This window comes from Podarcis gaigeae, assembly GCF_964106915.1.
Source record: "Podarcis gaigeae genome assembly, chromosome: 13".
Taxonomy (NCBI): Eukaryota; Metazoa; Chordata; class Lepidosauria; order Squamata; family Lacertidae; genus Podarcis; species Podarcis gaigeae.
Window position 1 is genome coordinate 37,283,805 of NC_139689.1, and position 19,572 is coordinate 37,303,376.

At 44.3% G+C, this 19,572-nt stretch overlaps 1 protein-coding gene across 1 annotated transcript; it reads left to right on the forward strand.

Annotated features, from left to right (window-relative positions):
* Positions 1-4,755: 4,755 nt before the first annotated feature.
* On the forward strand, positions 4,756-18,461 carry G6PC3 (glucose-6-phosphatase catalytic subunit 3; the record flags this gene model as incomplete). Its single annotated transcript, XM_083709680.1, is given in 8 exon segments — positions 4,756-4,806; positions 4,809-4,939; positions 7,296-7,526; positions 8,552-8,658; positions 12,495-12,585; positions 13,579-13,697; positions 15,201-15,342; positions 16,684-18,461. Coding segments are annotated over 8 exon segments (1,233 nt in total). The 3' UTR covers positions 17,045-18,461.
* Positions 18,462-19,572: the final 1,111 nt, after the last annotated feature.

A 19,572-nucleotide genomic window follows, 5' to 3' on the forward strand; every position in this document is an offset into this window, starting at 1 on the left:
TGCAATATAATAAAGCATTGATCAGAGAAAATTGAGTGGAGGCAGGATCCAGGGAAAGCAAGGAAGATCTTTATTTTCTGTTGCAACAGCATCTCCACCCCTTGCAAGGGGGTGAGGACCCAGAACAAAGGTATCCAATAACTTTCAACGACTTTAGAAATTGCCCAGCCCCTTAGCCAAAGACCACCCAAGAGGCATCATACACAGAAAGAGAACATAAATTTGAGAGTGTGTCTTGTCTCCTGTCTGACAAGATGCCTGATAATGGTCACACCTGGCCAGTGTGATAATTCTTCTGAGATGTTAAATACCTTAAGTTACTGAATTCACATCACAGGCACACCCTATTCAGACACAAAATATACCCTTAAGGCAGGATTTGTAAGTGAAAATAAATGCTGGGAAAAGGTTTCCCCTTCTGCAGAGAAAATATTTGGGGTCATTAAGAATCACGAACTGCGGGAGGTAGTGGAAGACAGGAGTGCCTGGCGTGCTCTGGTCCATGGGGTCACGAAGAGTCGGACACGACTAAACAAGAATCAAGATAGCTTCAGGATTGCTCTCCTGTACTATTTCAGATATATGGTTTATATACCTATGTTTATGTGTGTTTTACCTTGTGCACTTAATGATAATTTATTTTTGAGACCTTAGAATTCTTATAATATGGATTACTAGTGGAATGGCTCCAATGATAAAAAAGTGGAAATCTGCCCAAAGACACGCTCCGACCATAACGCGGTAAAGATGGAAATGAAGGTAACAACAGCTGGTTCTTTCAGATGGAGAACGAATGACACCCTATTTAGAGATCCAGAAGTTTACAAAAAGGCCCAAAAAACCTTGAGGGACTATTTTGAGATAAATCTGAGGACAGAAGTGGAGAAAAGAGTGATCTGGGACGCAAGCAAGGCAGTGATGCGAGGTTTCCTAATACAGCAGAATTCTTTGAAAAAGAGGAAACAAAATGAGAAGAAAGACAAGATTTTGGAAAAAATAAAAGAAGGTGAAAAGAAATTGAGGTCTAAACCAAAGTCTCATGAGATTTTGAGAGAAATTAAGTTTTACCAGATGCAATATATGGAACTGATGAATCAGGAGATAGAATGGAAGATAAAGCAAATGAGACAAAGGACATTTGAATCAGCAGACAAATGTGGGAAACTTCTATCATGGCAACTGAAGAAGAGACAGAAATTGAACACTGTTACAAGCTTGGAGATGGACGGAAAGAACATTTCTAAGCCAAATGAGATTAGCAACTGCTTCCAGAGTTATTTCAGAAGACTTTATGCACAAGGGCCAGAAAATGAAGGAGAAATAGAATATTTCCTTAAGAAATATGGATTACAAAAAAATTTGCAACAGAGTGTGCAGACTTTGAATGAGAAAATAACTGAGCAAGAAATAGAGGGTGCCATTCAGAATATGAAACTAGGGAAATCTCCAGGACCAGATGGACTAACCTCCAGATACTACAAAGCGCTAAAGGAATGGTTAATACAGCCGCTTAAGGAGGTTTGTAATGAAATATTAGAGGGGAGGAAGGCACCTGAATCGTGGAAAGAAGCTTTTATTACACTTATACCAAAGACTGAAGTTGATAAAAAACAGATCAAGAACTACCGCCCTATATCTTTATTGAATGTGGATTACAAAATATTTGCAGACATTTTGGCAAAAAGATTGAAGAAAGTGTTGGTGGAGGAGATTCATAAGGACCAGGCAGGCTTTCTCCTGGGTAGACACCTATCGGATAATCTAAGGAACATAATTGACATAATAGAAATGCTGACAGTTAATAGCAATACAAAGGCAGTTTTGATTTTTGTGGACGCGGAGAAAGCCTTTGACAATATTTCTTGGAATTTTATGAAGAAGAATCTCCATGGGATGGGGGTAGGCCAAAGATTTGAAAATGGTATAGGTGCAATATATTCGTAACAAAAGGCAAAATTAATTGTAAATAATGTGGTTATGAATGAACTTCTTATAGAAAAAGGGACACGGCAGGGATGCCCAATCTCCCCGTTACTTTTTATACTAGTCCTGGAGGTTTTGTTAAACATGATAAGGGGAGACCAGCTGGTGAAAGGGGTTCAGGTCGGAGCCAGAGAGTACAAACTGAAGGCTTTTGCAGATGACTTAGTTTTGACCCTACAGGAGCCAGACGCTAGTACAAAAAGAGTTTTAGAATTAATTCAAGTTTTTGGTCAGGTTGCAGGATTTAAGTTGAACAAACAAAAAACCAAGGTTTTGGAAAAAAATTTAACAAACATGGAAAGAGAGAGGTTTCAAGAGGAAACTGGATTAATTATGGTAAAAAAAGTGAAATACCTGGGAATTAATATGACATCTAAAAATGTGAATCTATTTAAAGACAATTATGATAAATGTTGGACTGAGATTAAGAAAGATCTAGAAATATGGCCGAACTTGAAGCTTACCTTGCTAGGATGAATTGCAGTGATTAAAATGAATGTATTGCCCAGAATGTTATTTTTGTTTCAGACATTACAAATTGTAGATAAATTGAATTGTTTCAAGAAGTGGCAGAAAGATATATCTAAATTTGTCTGGCAGGGCAAAAAGCCCAGAATAAACTTTAAGATACTTACTGATTCAAAAGAAAGAGGGGGATTTGCCCTGCCAGACTTAAGACTGTACTATGAATCAGCAGCTTTCTGCTGGTTGAAAGACTGGCTACTACTTGAAAATGCAGACATTCTGGATTTGGAAGGTTTTAATAACATGTTTGGTTGGCATGCATATATCTGGTATGGCAAGGTTAAAGTGCACAAGGGTTTCAAAAACCATATTGTTAGGAAAGCACTGTATAATGTTTGGACTCGGTATAAGGATTTGTTGGAAAACAAAACCCCCAGGTGGTTATCACCAATGGAGGCTAAAGAGGTGAAGAAACTTATTACGAGAACTAATTGGCCAAAATATTCTGAGATTTTAGAAATAGAAAGTGGCGAACTCAAATTACAGAGCTTTGAGAAGATAAAGTCCAAGGTACGAGATTGGCTCCATTATTACCAAATAATGGAGGCTTTTAAACAAGACAGGAAAATTGGGTTCCAGGTGGAAAAATCGAAATTAGAAACTGAATTGTTAGAATCCAATATTAAGAACCTATCAAAGATGTATAATTTGCTGTTGAAGTGGAATACAATTGATGAAACTGTTAAATCAGCAATGGTTAGATGGGCACAGGACTTAGGACATGATATTATGTTTGCTGATTGGGAACAGTTGTGGACCACAGGTATAAAATTTACGGCTTGTAATGCCTTAAGAGAAAACATTATGAAAATGATTTATAGGTGGTACATGACCCCAGTCAAGCTTGCTAAGATTTATCATTTGCCCAATAATAAATGCTGGAAATGTAATGAAACTGAAGGAACCTTCTATCACCTTTGGTGGACCTGCCCGAAGATTAAAGCCTTCTGGGAAATGATTTATAATGAAATTAAGAAAGTACTTAAATGTACTTTTCACAAGAAACCAGAGGCATTTCTTTTGGGTATGGTGGGCCAATTGGTGCCAAGGAGGGACAGGATCTTTTTTATGTACTCCACAACGGCAGCAAGGATTCTACTAGCAAAATATTGGAAGACACAAGAGCTACCCACGCTGGAAGAATGGCAGGCAAAGTGATCGATTTTATGGGACTGGCAGAAATGACTGGCAGAATCCGTGACCAGGAGAAAGAAACTGTGGAGGAAGATTGGAAGAAGTTTAAAGTATATCTGAAAAACCGCTACAAAATTGAGGAGTGTTAAAGTGTTAAGGGAAAGGAAGATGTATAATTACAGCTATATTTATTCTTTTTGATTTAATGTGATATCGAAAAGGAGAATAAGTTAAATTTTAATTGACTAAAAAAGTTGCTGAAAAATTGTAAAATTAGGATGCAAAAAGGGGAAGGTATGGGGAAGTCCGTGAAAAGAGGCTTACGAAAATGAGGCTAAGAAACTAAAATTTATGTTTTTGTTTGTGTTGTAGTCTGTATTGTTTGGTGTTGTTTTGTTGATAAAATTGGAAAACCAATAAAAAAATTATTTTTTTAAAAAAAGAATTCTTATAATGAATTGATTTTAGAATGCTGTATTATTTTACTGTTGTTAGCCGCTCTGAGCCCGGCTTTGGCTGGGGAGGGCAGTATATAAATGATTTTGTTGTTAAAACAAAAAAAATTCCTTCCAGTAGCACCTGAAAGACCAACTAAGTTAGTTCTTGGTATGAGCTTTCGTGTGCATGCACACTTCTTCAGATACTGGTATCTGAAGAAGTGTGCATGCGCACGAAAGCTCATACCAAGAACTAACTTAGTTGGTCTTTCAGGTGCTACTGGAAGGAATTTTTTTTGTTTTGACTATGGCAGACCAACACGGCTACCTATCTGTAACTGGATTTTGTTGTTGTTACAGTAACTAAATCTTCTATGTGCCTTACCCACCTTCGCTTCAAACCTATTGCATTGCTCACGCAGGCTGCTCTATATACTGTATAAACATGCAGCCCATCCAATACAGATGGGGGGGGGGCGGACACCTGTAGTCATTTCAAATCGCATTTTAATAAAATGCTCCTGCCATCAGTATGTATGTATGTATGTATGTATGTATGTATGTATGTATGTATTTATTTATTTATTTATTTATTTATTTATTTATTTATTTATTTATTTATTTATTACGTAAACGATGCACAGAGCGGTCTAGACACACCAGAAAATAATGCATGATGCGAGATAAAACGAGCCTAAACCCCGCGAGCCCTGAAGAGGCCAGCGTGAGAGTTCGGAGGAATGTCCCTTACCCCGCCCGGTAACCAAGCCGGATGCCGGGTCCTCCGTGCCTCTGAGGTTTCTGGGAAATGTAGTTTTTCCATTCAAAGTCGTGGGCAAAGCGGATCCCGGCAATTGCAGGTAATGGGAGTGGGCGTGGAGCGGATGGGAAGTGCGATGGTGGTGGGAAGGGGCGAGCCAGGAGGGTCGGGAGAGGCAGCGGAGAGCTATAAGGGAAAGGGCTGCTGGGGGAGGAAGGGAAAAGAGCAAAAAAGGGAGAGGGAACTTTCGCTTCCCAGTCTAGGTAGCCAAAATGGTTTGCAAACGCATCCTTTTAATGGAAGCAATGAGGCTGAGCTTTTTGAAAAGTGCAATCGATTATATGAATGTTTCCTAACATCACCGGCCCAAGGCTTTGGGGGAACATGGAGTGGGGGCAAAACCCAGCCATGTTAAGTTTACAACAAATGTAACTCCTGGCACCCATTAAAGAGTATTTTGGGGGCTTGTGGGTTCGCCGCTTTTTCCTACGAATTTTGGGAGTTGTAGTTGTGCCAGGAGGTTAAGGGGGCGTCTGTGAAGACTCCTGGCCATTGCTATGTTTCTATTTCCAGCATCCTTTGCAGGAAGCCACCGGGGTTGGACTAGAATAGTGGCTGCTAAGAGCCCATAACGGACCAGGAAGTCTCTGGTTTCCTTACTGGCGGCTGCTCTCGCTTTGTTGCTTAAGTTTAGGCCAGAGGGAGTGCCGGATTTACATATCAGCTAAGCAAGCTATAGCTTAGGGCCCCACTCTCTTGGGGGCCCCAAAAAAATTTAAAGAAAAAAAAACCTGGATGTACATTTCCAAAATATAAGATAAAAAACAAATAAAAGGAAACCTACATACAGCAACAGTGTTTTGTTTTGTGTATGGACCTATTAGGTCCATAAATTACCATATAGCATATATTCAACACAAAAAACAGTGACAATTTGTTGTTGACATAGGACAGCTGGACATATAAAAGGCCCCATTACCTTCAGTAGCGTAGGGCCTCATCAAACCTAAATCTAGCCCTGGCCAGAGGTTTTCAAACTTCTTGAGTCCACCGCTCCTTTAACCAACTATGTTCTTTCTGTGTCACACCCTTTGGGGATCAGAAGCCCAGTTATGTCACCCCTTGTCTGCAGAGCAAGCCGCCCCTCACCCTTTTTCGAACACCCTCCCTTGTGGAGGGTTCGCTCAGCCTCCTCTCCTTGAGAGTCCTCTGGGCAACTCGTGGTCTCTGAGCTGCCCCCCCTCCACCCCAAAGAGAGAATGCACCCCAAGGCACCATTCACCCGTGGAGCTTATAGCCAGTGCATGCCTGGGGAATCATTGAATCTTGACTGTTGTCGCACACTAATACTGCAGAATTCTATCTGTTATGTTTTATCTGCACAATCAGAATAAATTTCAGGAACCAAAATGCTTTTTCTGTGCAGCCTGAGCAGCAGCAGTAAACGACACTATACTTAATTGTTGCAGCTTGTCTTCACTTATCCCACCCCACTGCCCTGCTCACAGATGTGGAGAATATTCTTATGTCATGAACAGTCCATGTCCCCATTAACAAAAAGAGGTCAGAATAGGCCAATATATATGTAGACTGCCCCTGGATCAAGTGGCTTTTCTTTTTTTAAGTTCTCTGAGTTCTTAACCTAGCTCAAGTTAGATCTCTGAACTAGCCATATGTCTAACTGAGAATCAAATCACAGTTACTCCATCATTTGAAAAACAAGACTTCAGAGCCATCTTGCCCAGAAAATGGCAACTAGACATTCCATTTTGTTTTGTCTTTTTTATGATTTTCAGTTTTAATACATTTCAATAATTTTACAGTTGTTTTAAAAGCTCATCTTCCTCCTCTTTCTACGGTTCCTTAAATTTATTTTTTAATATTTTCTGCATATCCAAATTAACTTAATTTGCTCATTTATTCATCTATTTTAAATATATACTCTTATAAAACTGCAGATTATTACAATGATCCTGCCAATTCTCTTATCTGTTTACAGTTTAATTGTAAATATTCAATACAATAATTGTAAATATTCAATAAACCGTTTCCATTCTTTTATAAGACATTCCATTTTGGTGACTATAACCTTGGTGACTTTGGTGACTATAACCTTGGTTTAAGGAGCCATTTGGCACCTAGTTTATATACCTGAGTTTCTAACACTGGCTTGGGGATGATGGGTGTTGGGAGTTCAACAACAGCTGGAAGGCCACAGGTCCATTCCTGATCTACAGGAATGTAGATCTGGGGAAGATCTTCAGGTATTTGGAGTGAGGTGTGATGATATGCTGATGACACCCAACTTCATCAGTCCCTCTGAGTCAGGCATGGCAGACTACTAAGCATGTTCGTGGCAATGGGATGGACCCCATTTGCAGCATCAAGGCACCAGCTCACCAAGATTTTGCAGTAAGCATTTCCTGTATCCTAACCAGTCTCACCATCTTTTCCAGCTTCACCACTATGGACGTATTCTACACCTCTGGAATCTGGTTTGCAGAGGTGCTTCAGATGAGCCTGCCTGGACTGGAGGATTTTTGGCTTTGGATGACCTTCATGGGTGACCCAAAGAGCGTCGTCATCATTTATTTCCCTCTCGCTTATTTCCTGCTCGACCGGAAGGTTGGAGTCAAAGTCCTTTGGCTGGGTTTGATCTCGGAATGGCTCAACTTAGTCTCTAAATGGTGAGAGGAGAAAGGTCACAAAACAAACGTCCCAGGCTTTAATAACCATTGGGACTCACTCTTGGTCTCAGGAAAAGGTTGGAAAAGCTGCCATCATTCAAGGCCAGTTGTCCATAGGTCCCAGCTGCTCTTGAAAGTGCGCCACACCTCAGGAAAAGTTAACTGCATAGCTGCCACCCCCTCTTCTGATGTTAGTAGGCTAAAGGCATCCCTAAAAGCAGGGCCTGTTTCTGACACTGTCTCCTGGGCCTCTTTTCAAAACCGCCCTCTAATTAGTAGTGGGCAGCTGCCATTTTAATTTCCCACAATCCCCTGAAGCCACGTTATGTCCAGGGCATTGTGGGAAATCAGAACGGCAGCTGCAAATCAGTGCTCTAAAGTCACTTCACCTTAATTGGGGACTTTTGGTTCGTTTTTGTTAATTTCGATTCCTTAACAAAGTTCGGTTCTCTCAGTTTTGAGGACGCTGATTAGGCCTTGGAGCTACAGTACTTCGGCCAGAATGGGATGGTGAGGTAAGACACCCACCAGGTGGCCTGGCGCACATCGCCAGCTTCTAACAACTGCCACTCCTTCCATGGCAATACTGATTTCAGTAAATATTACCATGGTACCAGGGTTGGCAGTGCTTGTACATGTACGTAAAGGGAGATAACATGCAGGAGTTGCTGCCTTCCATTTATTTGTTTAAATAAGCGACATCCCACTTTACACTTCTTAGGGATTTTCCATACTAATTACTAAAATGCTATATACGTGTGTGTTTTAAAAGCTCACAACGGCCACATCAGCCAGCCTTCTGCAACCTAGGTTCCCGCCAGATGTTTTGGACTACAACACCCATCAGTCCCACTCAGTATGACTAGAGGATGCAGAGGATCATGGGAGTAGCAGTCCAAAACATCTGTCAACAGTAAGAGCAGCAAATAAAATGAAAAGTAAACTTAAAAGCTCCTGGAACTCGGAAAGCATTGAATCCACTTGTCCCTTGTTATCTCTTAACATTTTGTTCTCCCTCTCCGCAGGTTTTTGTTTGGTGAACGGCCTTTCTGGTGGATCTACGAGTCTGGGTTTTCAAGGAAGGAGGAAGTCACCCTCCGCCAGTTCCCTGCAAGCTGTGAAACAGGGCCAGGTCTGTCGCTCGAGAGAAGGTTCAAAACGCCAGTCAATCTGGGCTTTTGTGGTTGAAAAATGATTGGGGCCCTTAATTCCTTACATGCGGCGATCAGTTTTGAGACACAGGCAAGCAGTCTGTCCCACCAACTTAATTCAGTACGTTATACTAGGGCAGCATCTTTTGATTTGTTCACCTGCTGTCTTGGGGACAAATGAAAGGTTGAATTAGATGCTGCAATTCCTCTGCCTGCAATGCAGAAAGCATAGAAAGCCGGTGTGGTTTAGTGGTTAGAGTGTCAGTCCAGGACCTGGGAGACCAGAGTTCAAATCCCCACTCAGGCATGAAGTCAGTTATCTCTTATCTCTCAGCAAAGCCCACCTCACAGGGTTGTTGTGAGGATTAAATAGGGATGGGGAAAGAACTGCCCAGCACACCTTTGTCCATAAGTAACCAGGCCGATAGTGATGGTTCAGCATTGTTGTGTACCTGTTGAGGTCCACGGTCCAACTGGTCATTACTAATCCTTGGAGCTTCCTCGCTCTGTTATTCTTCGCTGTTGCTGCCTATTCACTCACCCGCTCCCAAGTGAGCAGTGAGAGGAGCAAAAACGACCTCCCTGTGCCTTGTCCACTTTGGGCGATGGCACTGATTGGATGCCAGAAGGTGAGGTCAGCAAATGGGTGGCAACAAAATCAGTGGAGAAGAGGAGAAAGACCCACACAAGGAAGAATGGGGCAGTGAGAACAACTTGCCCAAGGACCCCAAAAAAACCTTGAAGCCGCGCTACTGAGGACCCTCACACATTGCTTGTCTCAGTCATGTGGTAGTGATTCAGAAACTACAACTAACCCAAATTGCAGCTGCCAGATTGATAACTGGGAGGAGCGGCTGCCGGGACCATGTAACACCGGTTCTAAAAGATCTATATTGGCTCCCGGTAGGTTTCCGAGCACAATTCAAAGTGTTGGTGCTGACTTTTAGAGCCCTAAATGGCCTCAGTTCTGCATACCTTAAGGAGTTTCTCCACCCCTGTTATTCAGCCCAGACACTGAGGGCCTTCCAGCAGTTCCCTCACTGTGAGGAGTGAGGTTACAGGAAACCAGGCAGAGGGCCTTCTCAGTGGTGGCACCCGCCCTGTGGAACACCTTCCCACCAGGTGTCAAGGAAATAAACAACTATCTGACTTTGGAAGATATCTGAAGGCGGCCCTATTTAGGGAAGTTTTTAATGTTTGATGTTTCACTGTGTTTGATGTTTTATTTTTATTTTTAAAATTTATTTATTTGGTTTTTCAAATTAAATTTTTACAGAGATATATGAAACATAAATCATAAAAACAAGATTCCAAGGAATCTCCTGGACTTCCATCCTCCCCTTTGTGGGTCCTATTATTAATTATTTCCTCCCACAACTTTTATAATAATCCAAACCCTTTACTTCTTCTATTATGTCCAGAATTCAGCCTTAAACTACAAGTGATATTCCAATCCTACTAATGACTTTAATTGTCTACAATGGTCTTTAAAATAAGTTATAAATTTCCCCCATTCCTTATTAAAATTTTGGTCTTCCTGATTTCTGACTATTCTGGTCATTTTAGCCATTTCCGCATGTTCCTTCAACCTCATGGCTTGAGGTTTTAATTTGTTGGAAGTCACCCAGAGTGGTTGGGCAAACCCAGTCAGATGGGCGGCATATAAACAAACAAAATATAATAATAATGAATGGAACAGGTAACATAAGAAACTGCCTAATGTCATTTACAGATAGGTAGCCGTGTTGGTCTGCCATAGTCAAAACAAAAAAAAATCCTTCCAGTAGCACCTTAAAGACCAACTAAGTCAGTTCTTGGTATGAGCTTTCGTGTGCATGCACACTTCTTCAGATACACTGGAAGCAGTGTATATGAAGAAGTGTGCATGCACATGAAAGCTCATACCAAGAACTGACTTAGTTGGTCTTTAAGGTGCTACTGGAAGGAATTTTTTTTGTTTTGCCTAATGTCATGACAGACGTTGGTCCATCTAGGTAAGTATTGTCTACCCTGGGCAAGGAGAATCTGTGGCCTTCCCAATGTTATTCAACTGTCCAACATCCCTGAATGTTGGACATATTAGGTGGGGCTGATGGAAGTTGTAGTTCAGAAAACTCTGGAGGACCACAGGTTCCCAACATCTGGATTAGATGAGATCCAAAAGTCCTTCCAGCTCTAAAGTTATATGATATCCTTAGCATTAAATATCACACACCCACCTGGCAAAATGCTGGTACAGCTGTTTTGTGGCTCAGAGGCATGGGGTTTAGGACACATAGGGGCTAGTTGGGGTTCCACAAAATAAATTGCTTTGAAGGCCAGTTGCCTGCTAGCCTATTAGCTTTGCACATCCAAGCAGAAGGCAGGTTTGATTTCTTTCTAAAGCCTCCTTCCAGGCACAGAGTTATTAGCTGTGTAAACATTGGCAAATTCTTCTAGGCTCCTCAAACTCTGCTTATTGGAGCCATCTCAAAAAAGGTCTACTTATCGGCCTCTTTAGCTGGGAAATGTGGCTGAAATAGCGAATCAGTATGGCTTCTGTGGGGGTCTTTTTGGTTTTTGGTTTGCTTCCCTGACCATTGGGCCATGCTGGCTAGGACTGATGGGAGGTAGAGCTCAACAACATCTGAAGGTCTCACAGAATCGTCATCCCTGATCTATAGATGTCGTGGTGGCATGCAAGCTCCACCCGCTTCCCCGTCTTGATTGAAGAGCAACTGTGTGAAACTGATTAGATTGATAATGAGTTTGCTCAGCTCGTGGGCTTCATGACCAGGCGAGCACTTGAACTCAGGACCCCATCCGTATTGTACATTTGAAGTAGGGTTGCCACCTTTGTTCTGCCAAAATACAGGACAGGGTGAGGGTGGGGTGTCTCTGCTTGGAAGTCCACAGGTTCCTCATCCCTTCTTTGGAAGAATGGCGAGATAAACATGCCACAACTCAAGAAGCCCGAAAAAGAGCTTAAGCAAATAAATAAGAGGTCCTCAAAGGGAGCTTAGTTGGGCCCCGAATGAAGAAAGATTATGTCCTTGCGGTTCGAACCAAGTTGAGTTATTGGCACATTTACAAATAAGAAATAAAAATTCCATGCCCACTTGTTGGACAGGAATAGTTGCCCCCCCCCCCTCTCTCTCTCTCTCTCTCTCTCTCTCTCTCGGCAAAATGAAATGTTGGCCTGCGGTGGAGAAGATTGAATGCCACATCTGTCAGGAAGATCAAACTCTTGACGTAGAACGGAGCTGCTTGTTTGTGTACTTGGTTAATAAACTTAGAGCTGCTGTGAGGGAGGCAAATAGTTGAGGCCTGACGGTTTCAAGAGGCAGCGCAAACTTTTGAGAAGCCAGCAGGCTGACTGTCCCAGGCTGGTTTTGTTTATTTTTTAATTTAAAAAAAAGGTTTCAATAAAGGTTTCTGTGGATGTCCCATGTTTGCTTTGCTCCATTGTGATGGCCAAGCGCTGCGTGGTTCTGAGGTATCCGTGGACCTTCAGGAATTTGCCTGAGACTTTTCTCAAATCGCCTGGGCTGGTGGTTTTCACTGGAACGCCTCCTGTAATTCTCTGCTGGCGTTTGATTCGCCCCAGACCAGCTGCCAACAGAGCAAGGGGGAGAACCTCCACATAGACCACCAGGCCTGTCTCCAGCCCTCCACCCCACCCAGGCCATGCCTTGGGTTACAGAGTTGGCAGGGGCCGAAAGGTCGACTTGTCTGTGGTTCGTCTGTTGCAAAGCAGGGCAGTCTCCCAAGCATGCTGATTAAAAGAGAGAAAGACAGAGGGGGGAAAACGCCTCATCCAATGCCTTTTTTTCTGCAGGAAGCCCCTCTGGCCACTGCATGATCACAGGCACGGCTCTGTGGCCAGTGGTGACCGCTCTGACCGCATGGATATCGCAGCACTCCAAAAGGTATGTCTCCGTATCTTGGTCACTCACATTCCCAGTCCTCCTTCCCTTTCCCCTTCACTTCTTACTTTACAATAGCATTGTATACCTTATTTATTTGTTTATTACATTTGCATTTTGCCTTCCCGCCAAGGAGGTCATGGGTCTTTCCACTTCTCTTTTTTCCCTCCTCACAGCAACCCTGCAAAGCAGGTTAGCCTAGGAGCGACTGGCGGTCCAGTGTTAGAAACTTAGATATACAGTGGTACCTTGAGTTACATACGCTTCAGGTTACAGACTCCGCTAACCCAGAAATAGTACCTTGGGTTAAGAACTTTGCTTCAGGATGAGAACAGAAATCGTGCTCTGGCGGTGCAGCAGCAGCAGGAGGCCCCATTAGCTAAAGTGGTGCTTCAGGTTAAGAACAGTTTCAGGTTAAGAACAGACCTCTGGAACGAATTAAGTACTTAACCCAACGTACCACTGTACATTTGTTTACATTATCCTTTATAAAATTGCATTTTAACCTGTATTTTAAATTGCCCCCCCCCAATTATGTTTTTACTGTGATTTTATTGGTGTTAGCCACCCTGAGCCTGGGAGGGCGGGGTATAAATAATTTTTTTTTAATTTTATTTATTTATTTATTAATGTTGGTACATAAAATCAAAACAGTTACAGTGAATTTCTGAGCTGATATTGGATGGGTCGGTCAGTGGCATGTGCCAAGAGGTAGTCAAAATTGGCCCTCTAGATCAGGCATAGGCAAACTCGGCCCTCCAGATGTTTTGGGACTACAACTCCCCTCATCCCTAGCTAACAGGACCAGTGGTCAAGGATGATGGGAGTTGTAGTCCCAAAACATCTGGAGGGCCAAATTTGCCCATGCCTGCTCTAGATGTTGTTGGACTACAACTCCCACCAGCCCTAACCTTGAGCTTCCTGCAGGATTTGAATAAATTTGAATAAAAATAAATAAAATCCCACTCCCCCCCTTTTTTTTTTTGCCTCTTACAGCTGGGTCGTGAAGGCCGGGCCCTTTACAGCTTATCTCGTCTTCTTGGTGGCTGTAGGCCTCTCTCGCATCTTCATCCTCGCTCATTTCCCCCACCAAGTCGTTGGCGGCATCTTGACAGGTGGGTACACTGTGGCGGCCGGCAGCCATCTCTGCTGCCTGTGCTTTGATATCCCAGCATCCTTTGCAGAAGGGCCTTGCTTTGTGTCTTCATGAGGACCGTTAACAGTGCTTTATGTCCAGTTTAGAGATGAACGTTCCCCCCGTATCCAGGCTCAGAAACGAACCACAGAGGCAATCCTGAATGAGGGAAGAGGTGGCCTTGGACATCTCAGAATTTCTCCTCTGCCTCAGATCTAAAGATTTCCCAGTCGTGATTGCAGAAAGCTTTTTCCTTCCCTCTTTAATCAGGCCGCTGAAATCAAGAACGCTCGAGGGGCAAAAAGGGTTAGGCGTACATGTGCCAAAGGATCTGTATGTAAACTCCAGTTCTGGTACTGGGGAGGTGGGCAGGAACCCAGAGGGACATTGGAGGATGGATGGCGGCTAACAGATTGAGGTTGAATCCTGACAAGACAGAAGTACTGTTTTGGGGGGGACGGGGCAGGTGGGTGTGGAGGACTCCCTGGTCCTGAAGGAGCAGGTGCCCCTGAAGGAGCAGGTGCGCAGCCTGGGAGTCATTTTGGACTCACAGCTGTCCATGGAGCTGCGGGTCAGTTCTGTGTCCTGGGCAGCTGTCTACCAGCTCCATCTGGTATGCAGGCTGAGACCCTATCTGCCTGTGGACTGTCTCGCCAGAGTGGTGCATGCTCTGGTTATCTCCAGCTTGGACTACTGCAATGCGCTCTATGTGGGGTTACCTTTGAAGGTGACCCAGAAACTACAACTAATCCAGAACGCGGCAGCTAGACTGGTGACTAGGAGCAGCCGCCGAGACCATATAACACTGGTCCTGAAATATCTTCATTGGCTCCCAGTACGTTTCCAAACACAATTCAAGTGTTGGTGCTGACTTTTAAAGCCCTAAATGGCCCAGTATACCTGAAGGAGTGTCTTCACCCCCATTATTCAGCCCAGACACTGAGGTCCAGCTCCGAGGGTCTTCTGGCAGTTCCCTCACTGCGAGAAGCGAAGTTACAGGGAACCAGGCAGAGGGCCTTCTCAGGAGTGGCACCCGCCCTGTGGAACACCCTCCCACTAGATGTCAAGGAAATAAACAACTATCTGACTTTTAGAAGACATCTGAAGGCAGCCCTGTTTAGGGAAGCTTTTAATATTTGATGAATTATTGTATTTTAATATTTTGCTAGAAGCCACCCAGAGTGGTTGGGGAAACCCAGCCACATGGGCAGGGTAGAAATTATATATATATATATATATATATATATATTATTTCCTCTTAATTCTTCACTTTCCTGAGCCACTGCTTTGCATCTGGCTACTGTTGGGGGTCCTCTGGGTTCTAAAATCTGGGATCCTAAAATCTGCTGACTCCTGGCTTAGATATGGAGGGCAATGAGGAGAACCCAGCCATAGAATTGGGAGCTCTATGTTGCATTTCCCCCTTTTCTCACTTCTCTCCTCTTCCTCCCCCCCCCCCCCCGGGTCTCTCACTGCCTGCCAGCGATCATCCTGGGCTGGCTGCTAGAGTCCCAAGTCCCGCTAGAGAGGAAACTCAGCTTCTTCATGTGGGCTTCGCTGTCTCTCCTGCTAAGCGGCATCGTGACCTATTGGGCGTTGGTTGCTCTCGGCGTAGATCTCAGCTGGTGAGTTCCTTCCGCCAGGGAGACGGGACACTGGGCTGCAGGGCCATCCACGTGGACTCTTTTTTCCCCCAGCGATGGCGGTTGTTGTTTTGTGCCTCCGACTCTACATTCCACACCCTTCCTGCACATGTTAACTTTCATCTCATTGGCGTTGTGCATGGAGGTGCAATCTGCCTAGCAAAAGGATACCTGCATAGCTGGTGGCGGGTGGATTTTGGGGTCACATAGCTGGTTTTCTAAACGCCCCACACTGCTCCATTTCTCCTGCCTCTTAAAAATACTTCTCCTCAAAACGTCCCAAAATATGGCTATAGTCTCCAAAATGTCAGCTTAGCTTGGCTTCTCAAAATGGAGATGAAGAAAAGCACAACGCACCCTCTGATACCAAGTTTCCTGGCTTCAGAAATCTTAGGTTATCTCTTAAGTTCTATCCCAGGTGCTGGTTCCCTTACATCAGTGTTACATCCCAAACCTGGGCCCCAAAGCTGTTTTTGGACTACAGTTCCCATCATCCCTGACCACTGGCTAGGAATGATGGGAGTTGTAGTCCCCAAAACTGCAGAATCGTAAAACAGAATTGTAGAGTTGTTCTTATCATTTTCAATTACATTTATATAGTGCCTTTTGCCCGAAGATTTCAGGGCGGTTTGCAAGATTAAAAATACAGGATAAAAGCACAAAATTAAACAGTTAAAGCAAAAACAAAATAATAAGCCCTGAAATATACTCGGAGTCAAGAGTGGATTTCATGCTCTTTATTCAGCTCATAGTGGTGAGGAGGAATGGAAGTTCCCCCAGGATGTCTGCTTTATATACATTATTTACACAATGGGCCCCACGTGATTGGCTAATTCTGGGATTCACCTGTAGGCCAATCAGGTTGCAGATTAACTTCCACCTGGAGCTGGATTGGGTGGCTCCTGTGGACCCATCAGACTGCTGCATTCTGGACCCTATTGTTCTAAGACCAATCAGACTGCTGCATTCTGAATCCTATTGTTCTAGGACCAATCAGACTGCTGCATTCTGAATCCTATTGTTCTAGGACCGATCAGACTGTTGCCTTTTGGATCCTATCCAACTCAGTACATAACAACCCCCCTTCCCACAAACACATTTTAAAGAATATTAAGCTATTCTATGCACTATGCAAAGAAGTTCTTCTTTTTGCCTGCCCTGAATCTTCCAGCATTCAGGTTCATTAGGTGGCCCAGAGCTCCAGTATTATGAGAGAGGCAGAAAGAAAGTTCTTTTCCCTATCCACTTCTGGTATGCCCTGCATAATTTCATTCCCCTCTGCCTGCCTGACCTACTTGTTTCTCTTCCTTGCTCTCCTCCCAGGTCCATCGGCCTCGCTACCAAGTGGTGCACGAACCCAGAGTGGATCCGCATGGAGACACGGCCCTTCTCGTCCCTGTGCCGCGACACGGCCACTGCCCTCGGCCTTGGCCTGGCCTTTCAGTCGTCGTACTACACCCAGCTCAAAGGCGAGAGGCCCGGCTGGTCCCAGAGGCTCTGCTGCGCCGCGCTTTCCCTCGTGGTCCTGCGGCTGCTGAGCGACGTGGCCCAGCCGCAGAACGTGGCTCTTTGGTACGGGCTGAGTTTTGCGAAGTATGCAATCTTCCCGTGGGTGGTGATCGCGCTGCTCCCCAAAGCGTTCCACGCTCTGACCTCCAGCACGGGGCCGCCCCACCGAGAGTAGCCAGCAGGGGAGACATAGGCAAGGAAGCCCACAGCAACCCTTAGCTTCACCCTCAGGGCTCTGTTCCTCCCAGCGTGAGGTAAGATTTTTCCAACAGAGGAGAGATTTCCTCAAGTAAAACGAGTCTGTTCACTCTGTCTGACCTCGTCTATAAAACAGCCTTACCAAAAAACCCACAACCTCCTCTTGAATCCCTTTTTGCCAGGTAGAGAATCCCATTTTTAAAAACAAACCACTGCACACTTTTCTGCTGTTTAATGGGTGTTGAGACATTTTAACACCCTCAAAGATTTGATGTGACTGCAACGGCCCTTTCTACTACATACCTATGGAAATAAGTTTCATGGACGACCGTAAGACATAAACATTGGGAGAATCAAACTCCCTGATTTCCCTCAAAGGGGAAACAGGCCCCCTCATCACCCATTGCTTTCCACCTACCGTATTTTTCGCTCTATAAGACGCACCGGACCACAAGACGCACCTAGTTTTTGGAGGAGGAAAACAAGAAAAAAAATATTCTGAATCTCAGAAGCCAGAACAGCAAGAGGGATTGCTGCGCGGTGAAAGCAGCGATCCCTCTTGCTGTTCTGGCTTCTGGGATAGCTGAGCAGCCTGCATTTGCTCCGTAAGATGCACACACATTTCCCCTTACTTTTTAGGAGGGAAAAAGTGAGTCTTATACAGCAAAAAATACGGTAAGTCCCAGTTGCTTAGAAAGCACTGTAGTCGCAATATACTGGCACAGCCTTTAAGGCTGGCTAGCTAAGCCTTTGCCTCCCTTCAGGCGTTGTCGGCACATTACTTAGCCATCATGACTGTACGTGCATTAAGAAAGTTAAAGAAACCCGCCAACTTGCTTGAACACAACGGATTAGCACCCCATCTTTCTGTTTTGCAAGCAACAGCCATGGTTTTAAAACAGTGTCGGCAATCGCAAAAAGCCATACCTGCCTGGATTAGGGGGGACTGCCTTGGGATTTTGGGTCCAGCGCACCAGAAAAAGTGACTGGGTAGCATTGCCTAATGCAAGTGTGCAGAACCTGTGGTTCTCTTCCTGTTGCAGGACTACAACTCCCATCATCCATGACCATTGGTTGTGCTGGCTGGGGTTAAATCCAACGTAGGTTTCCCCATCCGTAGTCTTAAGATTTCCTTCCCTTTGTTTCTTCCAGTTTTTGCCAAAGCTTATCTATCTATCTATCTATCTATCTATCTATCCAGTGATTTTTTTTCCTGGGGGGACGCATACCCCTAAACATTTTGTGAATCTAAGTCTGGCCTCATTGAGGGGCAGTATTTCAATAGGAGTAGGAAAATGAGAGTACCCCTAGACATTTTTTTAAAGAAAAAAAGCACTGTATCTATCTGTCCTGAATATTGGTGGTATAATAAAGTATGCATTCACAGCTTGTCATGTCATTTGCCAGCACATGCTTTTGAGACAGCAAGAAATGGAATCTGAAGGAGTTGCTAGACTTTTTTTTGTTTTTTTAAAAGGAGCACAGGATATAGAAGTCTTTTATTAAAAAGAAAGCTGCTGTTGCAAGTAAGCTTTCACAGCATTCAGACTGTGTTTTGCACTGCCTCCCTCTGCCTCTGCCATATCCACTAGTGAGAACTGTGGAAAAACAGACAGAGCTCACAGCCAAAGAAAACCAGGGGGGATTTATGGGAGTCCTGGGGCAAAATCTCACACGTGTACAAGTTTGGGGGAAGACTGGTGATAAACTAGCAGTGCATCCGCCCTCCAAATGTGGATACTTCTATATAGACAAAATGGCATACGCAGGTGGAAGGTATTGGTAAGGCTAAGCCAGCTCAGTGGGCACAGAATACTGGATGACCGGAAAAAGGTGGTGGGAGAGAGAGGAAGAGGGGGAAGGAAAATGGAATGCGGGGGTGGGGGAATCCATGAATGGTTCAAATCCTGAACTGCAGCACTCCCACCTTGCACTCTGTTGTTTCAGGTCCCATTTGTATTCCTGCTTTGTGAATGTTTTGATTTTTCTAAATTCCAAAAGAGTCATAAAGGTAAAGGGACCCCTGACCATTAGGTCCAGTCGCAGCCAACTCTGGGGTTGCGGCACTCATCTTGCTTTATTGGCCGAGGGAGCTGGCGTACAACGTCCGGGTCATGTGGCCAGCATGACTAAGCCGCTTCTGGCAAACCAGAGCAGCGCACAGAAACGTCGTTTACCTTCCCACCGGAGCGGTACCTATTTATCTACTTGCACTTTGATGTGCTTTTGAATTGCTAGGTTGGCAGGAGCAGGGACCAAGCAACGGGAGCTCACCCCGTCGCGGGGATTCGAACCGCCGACCTACTGATCGGCAAGTCCTAGGCTCTGTGGTTTAACCCACAGCGCCACCCGCGTCCCTCAAAAGAGGCATAGGTTGTCTCTTTTCTGGTATCCCTAGCAAATCACTATCTCGTTTTTGTCCCCATTGTTGCCTTTGGAAGGCAACCTTAACAAACTATGTTTCCCTGGATTCTTGGGGTATGTGTGTGTCATGTGGCTTAAATG